Below are 17636 nucleotides of genomic sequence, written 5' to 3'. Positions count from 1 at the left end.
AAATATCAATTTTGTGCCCCAAATTTTCCAATTATTTTATCTGTGGCAAAGGACTCTGCATGTAATTTCTTACATGCATTAGTTAGTGCAAGAAAGTTAGAAAGGACCATTGGAGTGGAAAATGCAAATTCAGCTCCAAGGGTGAGCTTTAGAATGGGTTATCTGATAAATACAACACTTGTTGCAACAGAATCCTGACTCATGTTTGAGGTCACTGCAAGAGAGCACAATCAAAATAATCAATCATCAATATTTTTAAGTAACAGAAAGTGAAGAGGAAAAAGAGAAGGAAATAAGATTAAGGAACGGTGAAGAAGAAATGTAAAGCTTTTCCTAATTGCTAAAGAACAATTACTAAAGAAAAGAAGAGGTTTCTATTTTTGATGTCAGAATTACAACATTTTGTTCACTTGCATAGGTGCAAAATAATAGAGGACAACAGGAGGTTCAACTGCCACACACAGAGTTGGGTGTTAACTGAGTTAAACTGAACTATATGATTTGATGTATTTAACTATAAACACTTACCTGGAGACTTGGTGTATAGACAATGGTAACAACTGTAATTCTATGAAAAGGATATGGATGAAAACCATTACGACAGCGATTTTTTTTTTTTTTTTTGCATGATAGTTTGTGTAGGAACAGCTGAACAGTTAGACAAGCTTCAGATAGAGTTAGACAAGCTTGCAAATGCAAGGCATTTTCAAGTCGAAAGAAGAATGTCTTGTATTCACTTGTATTGCTGCAGGACTATGCAGATGTAAGAAGTACTGCATAACAGCTGCTGCATGCTCCTGAGCAGCAGCTGCCTTTTAAAAGCAGCTACAGATACGTTTATCCACATCCTTCTTCTGATAAAGGGCAAACAATAGATACAACTCAGTTAGTTTAAATGGGCACTGCAAACACACATGGTATTTTCTCACATGCTAATCCTTCTCAAATAAGACCCACACCGTATTTTTTGGAAGACAGAATATAGAAAGAAAGATTTTTCTAGTCATGGCTTAGAGCTGACTTTTTCATGGAAAATAGTTGCTGCAAAATAGTTGTTGCTGCTCTCTCAGCCAGCAAGCAACAGAGGCAAAGTCCTTTTCACAAACTGGCACAAGCTTTTGCCTGCTTGGCCAAAAGTTATTGCCAATTTAGAAGTAGCTGCGGAAGGGTTAACCCTGGACTCCACCCCTGCTGCTTTCTGGCTCAGAAAGAAGCAGCAGTCATTTTGTAGTACAGTCTTTCATGCTTGTATTCCAGCAAAGAAAATCAGCTTCCTTGCTTAAGACACTCACACCAATGTTGGAAACTGATTTGGGAGGGAAAGGTGCATGTGGTATGCAAGTGAGTGAGTGAGTGAGTGTGAGTGTGAGTGTAAGTGTTGTTGTTGATGTGCATCCACACATTCATGGTCGATTTAAAACCAGGTATATGATTGTATTCATAAAGCACATAGGGAAAAGTTGACTAATCTACATAAAAGGACTGATTAAAATTACAGAAAGCTGAGTGCTTACCACATAGTTTCTGCAGCGATTTCTCTGAGTATGTTTCCCGGTCACAGCCCTTTCCAATATAATTAGTCTGCAGTTCAATGGTGGTCTGGATTGAGGAAACTGGCCCATCACAGGTTTCCAGGTGAATGCTGGGAAACAAAGGTATGCTGCCAGAACCAGGCTTATACTCAATACGCTTGATCCAGTCTGAGAAATAAAAACGTACATCACAGAATGAGTAAGAAGAGAGACAGAGGACTATGGTGATTACAGTACGACTATTTCCTGTCCTGCATTAAATGATACAGGCCAGGACAGCAGACAGGAAAGACATCTGTAGAGCAGCGCTGGAGAAATGGTGCTTAGAAACAGCAGATGTGGAAGTTCTCTTCAGGTGCAATAGAAACTCAATGTACAAAATTCTTGCTGAGGTTAAAAATAAACCCATCAAGTTAATCTGGAATGTAAAGCAAGGGTTGTGATGAGGCAGCTGGCCCAGCAGCGAGCAAAAGCAGGTGTATTTGTTGTAGGGATATGAACAGTTAAATGATTAATCATTTAACCAATCAGTTCTAGCTTACCAGTTATCGTTTAGCCAGGTGCATCCTGGGAGGGGAAGGAAGCCCTGAGATGCCACAGCAAGAAGTGGAAGGCAGTAGGGAGGAAGGGAGAGAAGAGTGAGGAGGAAGGGAAAGAGGAGGGTGACTTAATAGCTAGACTACATGGAGCGAGGGAGAGAGGAGTGAGAAAGAGGAGAGGGCAGGGGTTGCTTGTTCCCTCCTTCACAGCACACCAGCGACTGGAGTGGGCTTGTACAGCCACCCACTGGCTGCTTCCTGCCTGGCAGGGCTGTGCTCCTTGCCTCTCCCCTCTCTCCTGCACTGCGGCAGCTGGCCCCAGGAAGCTGCACACTGGTGGCTGCAGCACCTTGCTGGCTGCTGCCACCTGGGGCTTCCTGTGTTGTGGCAGGTGGCACAGCCCAAGAAGCCCAGGTGGCGGCGGCCAGCAGCATGCAGCTTCCTGGGGCCGTCTGCAGTAGTGCAGGAAGGAGGGGAGAAGCAGGCAGCTCCCTTCTGCACTGCTGCAGCTGGCCCTGGGAAGCTGCATGCCAGTAGCTGCAGCCTCCTGGGACTTTCTGGCTTGTGCTGCCTGCCTAGCAGGGTTGCTTTAGCCTCCAGCTCCTTGTGCTGATCCAAGCGGGTGGGTGCAGCCCCTCTTCCATGACAGGGCAGGGCAGGGCAAGGTGGAGGTAACTGGGTGCAGGGAGACTCCCCTGGGCTTGTGGTTCAACTCCTACCTGCCCAGTCTGCACTCGGACCAGGCTCGGAGAGGACCCACCAGCCTGCCTGCAAGGTGCAACCCTGGGAAACTGCTGACTCCCCACTGCACCTTGCAGGGCTGGAAGTGCCACACTGGTGCCAGGCTGAGCAAGGGTGCCCTGCAGGCCAGGCTGGAGACTGCCATACTGATTAATCATTTAACCAGTTATGATCGAAACAGGTTAAACAAATATTAATTTAGTCAGTATTTACATCCCTAATTTGTTGCGTTAATTGAGTTATACTGAACAATGTGACAGATATAATTAGCTAACTAGAGACTTAGGCAGAAAATGGACAAACAGTTTGGCATTCAAATTAGAAATAAACAGGTTTATTAATTTTGACCAGATAGCCTTAATGGGCTTTAAAGGATGAATTCTGGTTTACTTATGAAGTTCTACTGTTCTGAAAGTACAGGACTCAGACAGAAGCTACCGAGACTGAACCCAGGCTTTAATGGGTTAATGACCCTAAAAATATTTTACCTCTTTTTCAGTAGAATGCCATGCTCAATAAAGCAAAGTAAAAATATCACTTCTACACTCAGACAAAGTGTACATTTCCTGACAAAAATTGCTAATATGTCTCAGTCCTGACCTGCAGTGACATTGCTCCTATCATAGTTCTGAGACTCTACTAACATGAGATTGTCAATCATGCCAAATTCTGGTGGATCCCTCTGGTTCTGTGATATGGATCAAATGTCTTCTAAGGACTAGGATATAACCATAAGTCTAGGTTGACTTGTGATCTAAAGCTTTTTAACTCCAGTCCCGAGACATGAAAGGCTAGTATAAAAGATCCACAGTGCCACCTCTTTCCCCTCCCACAATGTCCTTTTTAGTTCTGCGCACTGCCACTGACTACAAACTAGAAATGAAAGCTCTCTGTAAATTTACAACCAGATCTGGTTAATCCATGCCCTGTTATCCAGATGTCTCATGACCCAGAAGATTTAAGCAGTCACCAGTTTTGTAGCACAATGTACATGCCACTGACCTTTTCAGCTGAAGTGTTTAGTTTTTAAATCTGTATAAATATGGTGGTTTCTGAGATTAGTGAATTCAGATATACTGGTCCCTAAAAACCAATGCTGCATTAAAGTGATGAACAAATGAATGCATTGCAGCTATACTTCCTGTTCATATTTCAGCCAACTAAACTTTAATTACAGAACATATAATGAGTGCTGCATTAATGTTGAAACTTGATTAAATAGTCATTTTTTTTAAAGTCACAGGCCAGTTTAATCTGTGCTTCTCTAATCTGCACATCTGGGTATCTGGAAGATTTTTCAGACAGAGCGTTCTTGCCACATGTATAGTTTCAGTTTTGTCTGGAGTGTTTTAACCTCAATAAAAATGGGATTTAGCAAACAAAATAAATGTATTAAGTTGAAATGTTCAATGGCTTAACCTGCTTAAAGTTAATAAACATTCATGAGGGAGAGGAAACCAAAGACTCCAATTACTTTAGGCCAGTGGTGCTCCACTTCGTAGCCTGAACTATTTTGCCTATAATTATTAGCTCTAACAGATAACTATTTCCTTAAACTATATTACGTTATCTGCTATGGTGAATTAGTGCATCAACACATTTGAGTTCCCTACCCATAGCAGCAGCACAATACTTTGCACTGGAGAATGATTATGAAATATTGACCCTTGTCTCACATTTACTAGACTACTTCTACATACAAAATGCAAATTTGTGCTGGAGGTGCTTCAGCACATGTGCCTGCATACACTTTGTTGTGGGGCAAGTTGTGCCATTTGGGGCAAACTGACCCTGCCCAGCTCCTCCTGGATCTTCAGCCAGGGGGAGCTAGAGGCTGGGGCCAGCACCTGTGTCGGCCCCAGCAGTATAAAAAGTTGGCCTGGCAAGCAGCTCAGGGCTACTTGCCCTCAGAGAGCTTCTGAGGCCTGGCCAGTTGGTATCTGGGGACACTAGCCCATTGTGCCAGCTGGACTGCTGAAGCAGCCCTAACCTCAGAGTGGCCCTGCCCCGTCTACTACTGCAGCAGTTCTGGCAGTGGGGCTGCTGACCTGCTGCCACCTGCTGACAGCATTTGCATGCTTGGACTTGCAGCCCATGTCTGTGCACCTGCCAGACCCAGACAGGGACCACATGGCCACCTGGGCTGTGGTCATGGGCTGTGGCAGCAGATCCTGCACTCTGGGCCAGCTGTCAGTGGGCCATGGCTGCACAGTTTGCCTTCAGGTAGCACTGCTGTCATGTCTTCTAGTGCCCCCGCCCTGCCATCTGGGCAACTGATTGCCCAGAAGATGTGCTCATTGCTGGTGGCCCACTTTGAACTATAAAAGCATGTCCTCTTGGCCCCAAATGACCAAGTCAGCCACCTTGTCTGCCCTCCAACTGGGTCCCTGGTGCTAGCCCTGGGCAGGCTCCTCTGCCTGGGTCTCACTACTTGCTTCACCAGCAGAGATCCTGTTGTTCCCTGTTTAAAAATTGCAAATTTCTGATAAGAAACCCAAATTCTCTCATTAAAATACCCAAAAGCTGATGTTATTCTGCTATTAAAATGAAATGCACTATATGAGAGATCAGTTGGGCAATGTTTTATTTATATATTTACAATTTTAAAGTAATTTGGAAGCCTACCAGTGCATCTCTATCATCATCATCAAATTAATTCTAAACGTCTATATACTTTGGTGTTCGGTTTTGGTATTTTTATCGTAGAAAAATCAGAACTCTCCCTTGCCCCCTTCACTCACCCAGGATGTGGGCACTGAACAGCACTGATATGCCAGTGGCCGTGCCCCTACTCTTCCCCCTTGCTCCCAACTCACAGCCCACCTACATGCCCTTCACTCCTGACCCTCAGACTCCTGCCTGCCCCCCACTAGTTCCCTCCCGGCCACAGCTCTGTCCCAGCACCAGAACAAGAGTCCATCTGCAGCTGTATCACCCACTGCTTTGTGCCTCTGAGCAGTGCCAGCCCTTACTGTTCTGCTCCTTGCACATGTGCACAGGCCCCAGTGATTCCCCATGCCATTCCTGGAAACCCTCAACTGGGCCTCAGGGACTGGGCTAGGCAAGCCTCTTCCCTTCCAGGCGGGCCTCCCCCTGTACAGGCTGCCCCTGCAGAGCAGGGGGGCTCTAAACCTAGCTCTAGTGGCCTATCCGACCCAGAGTGCTGCCCATTCCAGACCCCCATCTACCTCTCTCTCACACACACCTCTGCTACCACCTCCACCCCTGCCCCTTGCCCATCACACAACCAAGTGGTTCCTGGGACCAGGAGCCCCCGCCCTCCCCTCTACGCTAGGGCCTCATGTCCCAGCACCAGTGTGGGCATAGGGCACAGCTGCCGTGTGACAGTTACCTCTGCAGCTGTGGCTCCCACCAGCAGATTCCTGTCCCATTCCATTTGGTGGCTGGGCATGCAGGGTGTGAGATGTGTGGGGAGATGTGGGGTTTGGGTGGGAAGGGGTCTGCGATTTGTGTTAGGAGTTGTGGATGTGTGTAGGGTCTGTGGAGGTGAGGTTTGTGGGGGAAGCTTGTGGGCGTGGTTTGAGGGTGAGGGGGGCTAGGAGGAAGAGCTTTGGAGGGGTGGGTCCTCCGCCTGACCCTCCCCACTCGCACAGCGCAAAGTCCACCCCACAGCAGCAGCCACTGGGGCTACTGGCAGAGCCCCGACCCAGTCCTGCACATGCCCATGGCCAGAACTGGGCCACTCGTGCTGTCCCTGGCATCCTGGCACTGCACTCAGGGGCCGCCGCATACCCTCACGCCAGGCCAGATCTGGCCTGCATGTGCCCTGTGCACCTTCAGACCAATCCACCTCCATGCAGGTAGGATCCAGCCCAGCACAAGGGTGCACAGCTCCTGCATGCAGTACCAGGACCCCTGGTTTTGACCAAGGGCATGCATGAGTGCGCTGGCCCCATGCAGCACCGTGTCCCTCAGGCAGCTCTGGGTCAGGGCTCTCCCAGTAGCCCCAATGGCAGCTGCTGCGGCATGATCTGAATGCCATGTAAAGGGGATGGCAGGGGACCCACACCTACCAAGCCATTGCCCCCATCCCCACACAGCCCTAGCACTCCCAATCCCCACTTACTTGGGACAGAGCCAGGGTCAGTCTACCACTGCAGCCTTTCCCCAGTCCTATTTGCCTCAGCATACTGAAGCAGGGTGCTGGGGCAGGATGGGCACAAGACAGCCATAGAGATACAGCCATAGAGATACTTTGGCCATGTGCCAGAGAGTTTCTCTGGAGGACTCAGCCTCTGGTTGCTTCAGGGCATACTCCAGAAACATGCCCTGTACCACTTTTTTCAGGGCTTTTTAAAAATTATTATTATTATTTTTATACTGGCATTTCCTGGTATCAAAATTAGAGTCAGTGCTGCAAATCTGCAGTGCAGGGAACATTTTTTTTGTTCCTAGTGTGCCTCTGGCAATATCTTAAACTGCTTTGAAACTTCACACCAGGCATGTACGTGCTCATCTGGACACACCCTTTGGGTACAGACACAAGTGACAATTTTTACCCCATCTGGCCACAGAAAGCAGCTTAAAGCTGTGACCAAACACAAGTGCACAGCTGCAGACAGCTTCAAAAGTAGATTTTCACTCAATTGGCTGGCCCCTCATTGCATGATGCATCAGATAAATACATTTCAAAATGTAGCGTCTTCTGTAATTTCTGGCTGCGGAGATCCCAGCCTGTCAGTTTTCAGAATGGGGGGTGGGGAAGGGAGTGGAGGGAGTTCCTGAAGTGGGGGTCTCCAATTCACTCACCCCACCCTTCAGCACCAGTTAGGAACCCCCACTTTCACTGCCTTTCCCCGCTTCCAGTCTGAAAACAGCAAGTACTGGCAGAGAGCTTTGGCCATTGCTATGGGAACCTGGCTGCAGGCTTCCAGCTGACAGCTAGATTCCCCTCCTTCTTGGAACCAACAGTGAACTTCTGTGGTCTGGGGTAACACTACAACTCAAAACACTTTGCAAAAAATCATTCTGAGTTACAGCTGGGAGCTGCACTTCTGTCTGCATGCTTTAGGTGTATACAGATATTATACTTAGAAGTTCAGGAGGTTAGCTATGGTAAAAAAATGGCTACCTGATGTAACTCAGTGATTAGATATGTGCTGAGAGCCCAGTCTAAGGTAAGTCAGGGTAGGGGGATTGGGCATGAGATCAGGAACTAGTGCAACCATGAGGGGTGTTGCCAGAATTGGAGGGTTAGCGGAGTCCGCAGGTAGGTTTGGGAGAGATTGTGGGCCAACAGTGGCTGCAGGGGTTGGTGGGGGTCTAATCCTACTGAACTGCCCCAATACTAGAAACCACTCTTTATGCCAGAAGCCCAACTGAAGTAAGTCAGGGTGCATGTGTATGTGTGTGTGTGGGGGGGGGGGGGAGGGTAGAGAGCCAGTAGACTGGAAGGCTAGTAGCTTCTTTTTTTTTTTGGGGGGGGGGGGAGGGAAGGTTAGCAGGATCTGGGGCCTATGGGAGTTTGGTAGGATTCTCTCCCCTCCCCCAACTGGAGGCTATTTTTAGCTCCTAACGTTCAATCCCATGAAAAAGAGTTTGCATGAGAACTGCTGTGTCCAATCCCATACATGTTAATCATCTCATTCAACTAGCCCTCTCTTGCCACCTCTGCTATTTAGCATCAGGAGGTAGTACTAGATAATATTAGAGATATTATTTAAAATGATGAGATACTTTCCTCATCCTTTATGCTTAATAGCAAATTATGTGGCTTTCTTCCCCTTTTACATTAGAAATAAATTGAAAAGCAATATAGAACAATTTCCTGTTTTTGCTGAAAGAGAAATTCTATCTTTCCAGCTGGAAGAAGTGGTGCCCTGAAAAATAAGCAGCACAGAGCTGACAGTGCAAGGGGACAATGCTCAGGCTTGTAGAGAATGTTTGTAGAGACTTCACAGCCTCTGTGTAGTGATGCACTTTGCTTTCAACACGGTTGTCTGCATGCAGAAGTGACTAAGAATATTGGGAGTTCTGTCAAGGGTTGGTGGGAATTTGTTCAATCTTCTTGCAAAAAAAAAAAAAGCATTGCCTTTTGAGGCCAGGAGGCCTTCTGCAACCCAAGGGCCTAAAAACAATTTATATGCATCTTTCCTACAACCGTGTCAGCTACTTGGGATATAGATCTGTCCTCGTTTGTTTTAAAATCATCAGCTTTGGATAAATATTTTCTTTGTATTAATTGTCAATCAAACAAAAAATTAGAACAAACAGAAAAGACAAATCCCCATACAGAGCTACAAATAACAGTTACAAACATCTCAACATTGAGCTAAGTGTCCTGGAAACATCACGATTTAGGTATAGCATGTAACTTGGTAGTAAAAGGGCCGAGAAAACATTGTTTCTGGATACCTGTCCCATTATATCTGGGATGAACAGTACTATACTCTCAGGAAAGGTAAAATCTGCATCATCATGATTCAGTTCCATTGACTGCAGAAATATCACCACATGCTGTTGCTTCTTGTGTTGAACATCATTTACTCATAGAGAATGTTTAAGTAGTTAAGAGCAGTAGGCATGGACACACTTTTGATTCCTGTGTTGCCTTTAAACATTTGGATATCACACCCACTACAATACCATTTTAAAGGTATGTCATCATCAGTAACTCATGACATGACAGTTTAAGTTAGCAGAAATTCCCATTTCTTCATTAGTTGTTCACTGAAATTTGTGCACCACAGCATGCTAAAGATGGAGAGAAAAATATTTTTATCTCTGCAGTAATTTTTGTTAGCAATGTACCTACCCTGAATTCTTAAAACAAGAAATTGGCTCTAATCTAGAAAGTCTAACTCATGCCTTTATTAGCATTCAAAGCCATTGCAGGTTCAATTAGTAGACCATATGTTTCTCTCAATAATGCCTTTAGGGTACTTGGTTTATGTGTGTGCCTATAATTCCTTTCTATGTGCATATATATGGTTTAATCATTTCCTCTACCAAAGTTTTTCATTTGTTTTATAATGCAATTCAGCTGTGTACTATTAATGCCATTTGGTAGAGAAAATTAAAACTGTAACAACATAATGAATTGAATGAAAAAAATGGCAATTTCCACAGTGACCGATATATGCATGACATGCATGTAACTACAGTATTTCAGACATATAGATTCCCTTGCAGAATCAGGGCCTAAACTTATACAGTGCAAGGAGTCAAACAAGAATTGATATAATCCAATATGGAAATGTATAAGACTTCACTGTAGGCACGGACCTACTTTATAAAGAATTTGAGTAACTAGTGTTTTCTTGTACTGACAGCAAAGAAAGTAGTTAGCAATGCTAATTCTTTCCATCCACTGGTAGTTTAGTTTGTTTCAGATTGTTTACTGTACAAATACTTGAAACGTAGGGGTTGTCAACTCAGGGCTTTCAACCCCAGGGGTACTTGGGAAAGCCCTAGGGGGTAAGCTCAGTCGGGCAGGGATGGAGCACTGCCACCCACCACCCCACACCACCAGCTCCCAGGAGCAGGGCCAGGGGGGCCCCACTTCACGGCTGGCCACCAGGCTATACTCATTAAAAAAGGTTGAAAACCCCTGCTTAAATGTATGAAATATCTTCTGTTATTGGCTTTTTATGCTGACAGGTGGGTATTTGCTGAAGGCTAGAATGAGGAATAGTGATTACTTAGTTTAGAATGGAACATATGGGATCTGGACCATACTCTTCCAGAATGTCAACCCAATTTCATGGGGTCTTAGAGGATCTAGCCTCCAGGGAATGTTAACAATCAGCTTAGTATTTCTAACCGCTAATACTTGCTTTGTTACATTAACACCATCTCATCTATGGATACATGATACACATCTCTGCCTATACATTAACTGGTTGGCAAAGTATGTTTCCCCCAGATAGATTATCTTTTTCCACTAGATGCTTCCAACACTCTCACACAATTTTGAGCGGGTAGAATCTTGTGGAAAGATGAAAAATCCCCCTTTCAGTGATCTACTATGGACAACATAGTAACCCACCTGTTTTTCAAGTTCTGACAAATCCCTATAAAGAGCACAAAAATACCTGCTTAAGACATGCAACTAACTCAAAGCAATAAACTCTGGTGCATGTTGCGCAGGAGTCTATTGCTCCCGGGTGTACCATTTGAATGAGTGCCGGGGACCACAGCATGTTGAGCCAGGTCAGAGCAACCCAGCTGGAAGGGGGCCCAAGGGGTCAGCCTGCTAGCCCACTGCTGCTCCACTCTGGTTCAATGTGTTGTGGAGGGACTGACTGGGGCACAAGGGTGCTCCTGTGCAGGGCTACCCAGCAGACAACCCTCACACTGAAGTACCCTCATGCCCCAGGCAGCTGGGTCAGTATTTACAAATATAACCTGCTGCATATTTTATTAGTTTCCTGAGGCCTAATAGGGCTACATATGTAGGCACTGATACATTTACTGTAAAGCTAAGTAGGCAGCTCCATAGTAAATGTTTCATGTAGACATGCCCAATATGCTGCAACCTAAGATGTTAATGTACGTCGTCTTATCTCAAATCTGCACTGACTTCAATGGATTATCCAAATAGGAGTTTGTCAGACCCTTGCCTAGATGGCATTGCACTAAGAATACTACCTTGTCCTAAATAATGTACCATACACTCATTCAAGAAGCGTAATTAATTAAACACTGGTTGTCCTACTCAGGAACATTGATCACACTTCATAGCCTTCATCAATCAACACATCCCCATTATAGTATACAGGTGCACACAGCTTAGTGGTCCATCCAGTTTAACAGTTTCCAGTACAGAGAGCAAATTATTAATGCCAGTGTACAAAGTATGGAGAACTTATCAAGAATACTGTGTACGGTTCTGATCACTTATATTCAAGAAAGAATAATTCTAACTGGAACAGATATAGAAATGTTCTCCTAAAATGAGTAGAGAAATGAAGAGGTTATATTGTATCAAATGGTAAAAACCAGGAGGTAATAATTCAGCTGAGAGATACTGGTGGCACAAGAAAAAACAAATAGGCATAAACCAAATATGAATATATTTAGGCTGAAATTAGGAGGAGGTTTCTTATTATCAGAGCAGTCAAGTCTTGAAACAGCCTTCAGCAGTAGTGGGGCAAAAGAATGAACCAGCTTCAGATGGAAATGGATCAATTTATCATAGGGACTGTATAACATGGTTGCCTGCAGTAGCAGGGGATTGGACTTGATAAACAATGAGATCTCATCCAGTCTTAAGTTCCCACGTGCTTCACCCAAAGCCATTAGATCAGTCTTCAAGCATACCTTCAGTAGTCATTCAATACCTCACTTATTTGCAATTCAAATTCCTCACATAAAGCTATTAAAAACAAATAAAATGGTGACCAAATGACAACTCAGATTGCGCTGGCACTTGGAATAGTTGTTACCTATTTTGTTTCATCTTCCTCTAAATGGCTTTAATGCCAATTGAACTTTCCTAATAAATTAAAGCCTTATGTTAAAATGGTGCTACTCAAGCTAACAGTGAAGTCACTTTTATTACAAATTCCATTTTTCAAACCTTATGCATGAACAGCAAGTCAGACTGAATTGAACACAAATAGTTTCTGCTCCAAGCCAGTTATTTAAAAATATCAAGAAATAAAAAAACTGAACACATTTTAAGTGAAAAAGGAACAAAGTTATTCCAAACTGTGTAAGAAAGAGAGAGAGACAGAGAAGTCTCCTCCTTTCCAGGGCAGCATCCATATCATTGAATCCTCATCCATCTAGCCTGTTTTCCTCCCCCTGACCCCAGATGCCTTCCAATTATGGCTGTCCAGTTGGCCAGATGCAAGAAGAAAGAGCTCCAGGTAATACCTAGCCAATGCCACAGTGGTTAGAGTAATCTGCTGGGAAATGGGAGATATACCTCCAAACCCCTTCTGCATTAGTGGGACCGGGAACCTGGATCCCCAGGGTTGCTCTTTGGGCAAGTACCTAAGCCAATAGACTACAGGCAGTCCTTAAGACATTTAAAGTTACAATGAACAGGACTTAAAACGTTTATAAATTGACACCCTGCTTCAACTTTCTGAAGTTAGTTTTGACTTGACAACGCTTGATCTGATGCCATGCCATACCAGCAATCAAATTCACTGCACCACCCATTTTCTGTCCAAACTTCCTTGGACATTTTCTTTAAGAAAGCAGACAAGATTCTAGAAAACCCTGCAGCCAAGGTGCCCGAGAAGATTCCAGCCAAGAACCCTTCAAAAAGTCCAAAGTCACCTCAAAGAAGTACTTCCAAATCAGTATGATTCCTATTTACAATATAAATACATTAATGTAGCTATATGACTCATCTGTAATTGACTGAGTACAAAATTCTGGGTTATTTTTGGTGAAAATAGGGTATTGGGCCTTGGTTCAGGAACCAATCCCCCATTTATAGCATTGTTCCTATGGGAAAAATCGGTTCCAAGTTACAACGTTTTGATTTAAGATGCGATTTTCAGGAACCAGTTGTGTTGTAAATCCGAGGACTGCCTGTATTGCGCTAAATCATGGAAGGTTTTCCTTTCTTACTTATGAGATTTCCCTATTCTCGGGTCTTCTGAGGCTGAAGGTTTTTGGCCTTATTGGCCATGTCCAGACAAGTACGTACATGTGGTTTATGGTGCTGCAGGCATGCATGCATTCACTGCATTGCTAATTAGCATGGATTTAGGGTTTCTATTCACCACAGAAAAATGTGGATTTTGTGGGGGGGGGGGGGGATAGTTGAGCAGGGCTGGGGGCTCTTCACAGATGGTGCAGTGCATGGGGCCTGGGTCTTGGGGGCCAGGGCAGGAATATATAGCCATAGGGCCTGGACAGGGAGCGGGGTTGAGCCATGGGCGGCTCATCCAGGGGGCAGTGTGGGGTGGGCCTGTCTGCCTGCCACTATGTGCACACCCAGGGCAGATGTATGGGGGGCTTGTGCCCCCCAGATTTGTGCATGGGGCAGAGGCAGGCTGCCTGCTGTGGGCATGGGGCTCCCAGCCCTGCTGCCCTCACTCTGGGAGGCTCTATGTGGCAGGGCAGAGTGGGGCAGGGAGGCTCAGTGCTGCTGCCAGGAACCCTGCACCACCATAGTAAGGTATACCCTGCCTGTCCAGCAGCAGTGGGTGTGCTGGCATGGAGTTGGGCCCCCACTGCTGTTAGGTGGGTAGGGGGCACTTTGCCACAGTGATGCGGGGCTCCTGATGGCAGCATCAAGTCTTCTCACCCTGCTCTGCTCTGCTCTGCTCTACCACGCCAGGTCTCGCCTGCTGGGCCAGAGCTCCCTAGCAGGAAGGAAGCAGGGTGGGGAGCCTCAAGCCCTCAGAAGGCAGCCTGCATCCAGCCCCACCCCCAAACATGGGGTCCACTCTTGCCATGCCACCTGTTGGGGAGGGGGAGAGCTGAGCTCTGTGCTACACTTTGGCCACAGCAGATTCTGCCTCCCATGGCTAGGGTGCTGCTGAGGGGGCAAGGGATTGCAGCCCCAGGTCCCTGGCCTCATAAAGCTAGCAGCTAAGTGCCTCCCTCCTGCAGGGCTGTGGGGGCATGGGACTATGGGCCACAAGTGAGGGATACCACCAGGGGTGGAGGGGCTGTGAGTTGGGGAGTGAGTATCATGGAATGGCTGTGAGTTGGGAGTGAGGGACACCTGGGGAAAGTTGGGGGGATGTGGGGGCAGGGCTGTCAGTGGAGAGAGTGAAGGACAGCAGCAGGGCTGTGGGTCAGGAACAAGGGGCATGATCAGGCCAGGGGGCTGTAGGTTTGGAGTGAGGGGCAATGGCATGGGCAGGGCACCAGCATATGAGGGCTGCTCAGCACCTCAAAGCAGTGGAGGGGAGCAGCTGTACCCACATCTTGGTGAGTGAAGGGGACAGGGGAGCTATGGTTTTCCACGATAAAAACCCAAAACCAAATACCAAAATGTATAGGTATAGGTATTTACACACACACACACACACAAAATTGTGGGGAAACACAGGTTTGAGGGGAGTTAATCTGACAATGTGTGGATTTTTATCAGAGAATTTGCAATTTTTAAACAGAAAAGCAGGATCCCTGCTAATTAACAATGTGGCGGGGGGAGCAGAGGTTGACACTGACAGATCCTTGTGTCAAAAAAAAACCTGAGGCAGAAAAAAGCGGGGCACCAGTGTGTACACCCAAAACTGGAGCTTAACCAGCCAGATCTATGCTTCAGCTGCCAGCCAGGGTCCATGCATCTGGATCACTACCACTGAAGCTACAGGAGGTACCGAGGACCTCAGGTAGGGTTGCTAGAGCCAGCTCAGGTACTGGCTCCAACCTCCCCTACCCCACCCAGGGTAACTTGCTGCACACCAGAGCATATCATAGAATCAACAAGTCAGAAGGGACCTAGACAGATCATCTAGTCTGACCCCCTGCCATGGGCAGGAAGGAGCACTGGGGGGTGGTAGGGGTCATAAGACCCCAGCCAGGTGCTCATCCAGTCTCCTCTTGAAGATTTCCAGGGAAGGTGAGAGCACCACCTCTCTGGGAAGCCTATTCCAGGCTCTGGCCACCCTTACAGGGAAGTAGTTCTTCCTAATATCTAACCTAAACCTATCCTCCTTCAGCTTGTGGCCATTGTTCCTGGTGACTCCAAGGGGGGCCCTGGTGAACAGACTGTCCCTGAGTCCCTGCTGCTGGCCCCTGATAAGGTTGTAGGCAGCCACAAGATCCCCTCCTCAGTCTCCTCTTGTGGAGACTGAAGAGATTCAGGTCCCTCAGCCTCTCCTCATAGGGCTGGCCACGGAGGCCCTCAACCATATGAGTGGCCCTCCTCTGGATCTTCTCCAGGTTCTCCATGTCCTTCTTGAAGTGCGGCGTCCAGAACCGGACACAGTACTCCAGCTGCAGCCTGACCAGCACCGCATAGAGGGGGAGCAAGACCTCTCTGGACCTGTTAGTGATGCCCCTGTTGATGCAGGACAGGATGCAGTTGGCTCTGCCTATCGCTTCATTGCATTGGCGACTTATATTCATCCTGGAGTCAATTCTGACTCCAAGATCCCTCTCTGCCTCTGTGCTGCTGAGAAAGTCAGCCCCTAACCTATAACCAGAATGCTGGGTCCCTCTCCCCAGGTGCAGCACTCTGCACTTGTCCTTGTTGAATCACATCCTGTTCAGATCTGCCCACTTCTCTAACCTATCCAGGTCTGCCTGGATGCGGTCCCTGCCTGCCGGTGTATTCACTTTACCCCACAGCTTGCTGTCATCAGCGAACTTGAACAGGGTACTCTCCACACCCTCGTCCAGGTCGCTAATGAAAATGTTGAACAGCACCGGCCCAAGGACCGAGCCCTGGGGGACTCCGCTGCCCACATCCTCCCAGGTCGACATTGACTCATCCACCACCACCCCCTGGGTTCGACCCTGCAGCCAGTTTGCCACCCATGTGACTGTACATTCGTCAATGCTGCAGTCCCTCAGCTTGCCCACCAGAATTGGGTGGGACATTGTGTCAAAGGCCTTCTGGAAGTCCAAGAAGATGATATCAACATCCTCCTTCACATCTAAGCTCTTTGTTACTTGGTCATAGAAAGAGACCAAGTTAGTGAGGCACGATCAGCGTTGCACGAACCCATGCTAGTTACCCCTCAACATCACTTCTCCTGCAGGGCTCTCACCAATGTGGCCCTTGATAATTTTTTCAAAGACCTTCCCCAGGATAGAAGTGAGGCTGACTGGACTGTGGTTGCCAGGCTCTTTCTTCCTCCCCTTCTTGAAAATAGGGACCACATTGGCCCTTTTCCAGTCCTCAGGGACTTGGCCCGAGCACCAGGAGTCCTCGAACAGCCGTGCCAATGGCTCCATAATGACACCAGCCAATTCCCTCAGCACTCGCAGATGAAGGTCATCCGGGCCCGCTGACTTGGACACATCTAAGCCCTCCAGGTAGTCCTTAACTAGGTCTGAACTAACAGTCGGGGGACTCACATCCTTCCTGGGCCTCTCTACACTATCACCCAAGAGCACCCCATTGTCAGCGGACAGGAACACGGAAGCAAAGAACTTGTTGAAGAGTTCTGCCTTCTCTCGCGCATCCATCACCAACTGCCCTGCCCTGCCTCGTAGGGGTCCAATGTCACAGGCATTCCCCAGGGACAAGTAGCAGCAGCATAAACATGTGCCACTGCTAATTGTCCCCAGGGAAACCCATGTGCTCACTTGTCTGGACATCCCCATTCAGTGCTGTGCCTAAGAAATTCTATTCTACCTGGTCACCTATTCAACCAAAGTATAGTTTTCTGGTCCTTGACAGTAGAAAGACATAGGGCAAATGTAGTTACATGAATCATGGGGTGATTCAGGATAAGGGAACAGAGGGATACAGTCACATTCCCTTTTGGTTGTGCTGCACACGCACAGTGAACATTTTGTACTCACTGGTTCATCAATATGGCTTCTGTTAGAGCTGACCTCAACATGGGTCTGGGACCAAGGGGTAAATGCCACACTGCTCACCTCCCCCGATCTTGGACATTCCTTAAGGCAGAAAAAAAGATGAGGGGTGAGGGGAGGGGGCAAGTGGCAGCAGCAGCATTCATTCCTGGGGTCCTGGAGCCATACATTACCTTTGACTCTGGCAGAAGTCATAATTATGAGGTGGTGAATTTGGAGAGTTTAGTGCACATCTGCAACATGACTGAAAGAGGTGCAACTTCGCTTTCCCAGATCCACCTCTTCATGGAATCAAAACTGTGCATAAGCATTGAAAATTGAAGTTACATAGCTACTTAAATGCCAGACAAGTATGTAAAGGTAAAATTGGATTTATCCCTCAGTTTACTCCTGAAGA

The 17636-nt window shown here is 46.9% G+C and overlaps 1 protein-coding gene across 2 annotated transcripts in view; it reads right to left on the bottom strand.

Moving 5' to 3' along the window:
* The window catches only part of CLSTN2 (calsyntenin 2), an 840356-nt gene that overhangs the window by 144482 nt on the left and 678238 nt on the right, over positions 1 to 17636 (bottom strand). For both annotated transcript variants that reach the window (XM_090056008.1, XM_090056009.1), the window contains one exon: positions 1515 to 1700. In XM_090056008.1, the coding sequence (XP_089912134.1) occupies positions 1515 to 1700 (186 nt within the window). The remainder of the gene's footprint in view (positions 1 to 1514; positions 1701 to 17636) is intronic.

This window comes from Crocodylus siamensis, chromosome 6 (genome assembly GCF_052110815.1).
Source record: "Crocodylus siamensis isolate JL-2025a chromosome 6, ASM5211081v1, whole genome shotgun sequence".
NCBI classification, from domain to species: Eukaryota; Metazoa; Chordata; order Crocodylia; family Crocodylidae; genus Crocodylus; species Crocodylus siamensis.
The sequence above is the reverse complement of the archived record's forward strand: the minus strand, read 5'-3'. Positions and strand labels throughout refer to the sequence as shown.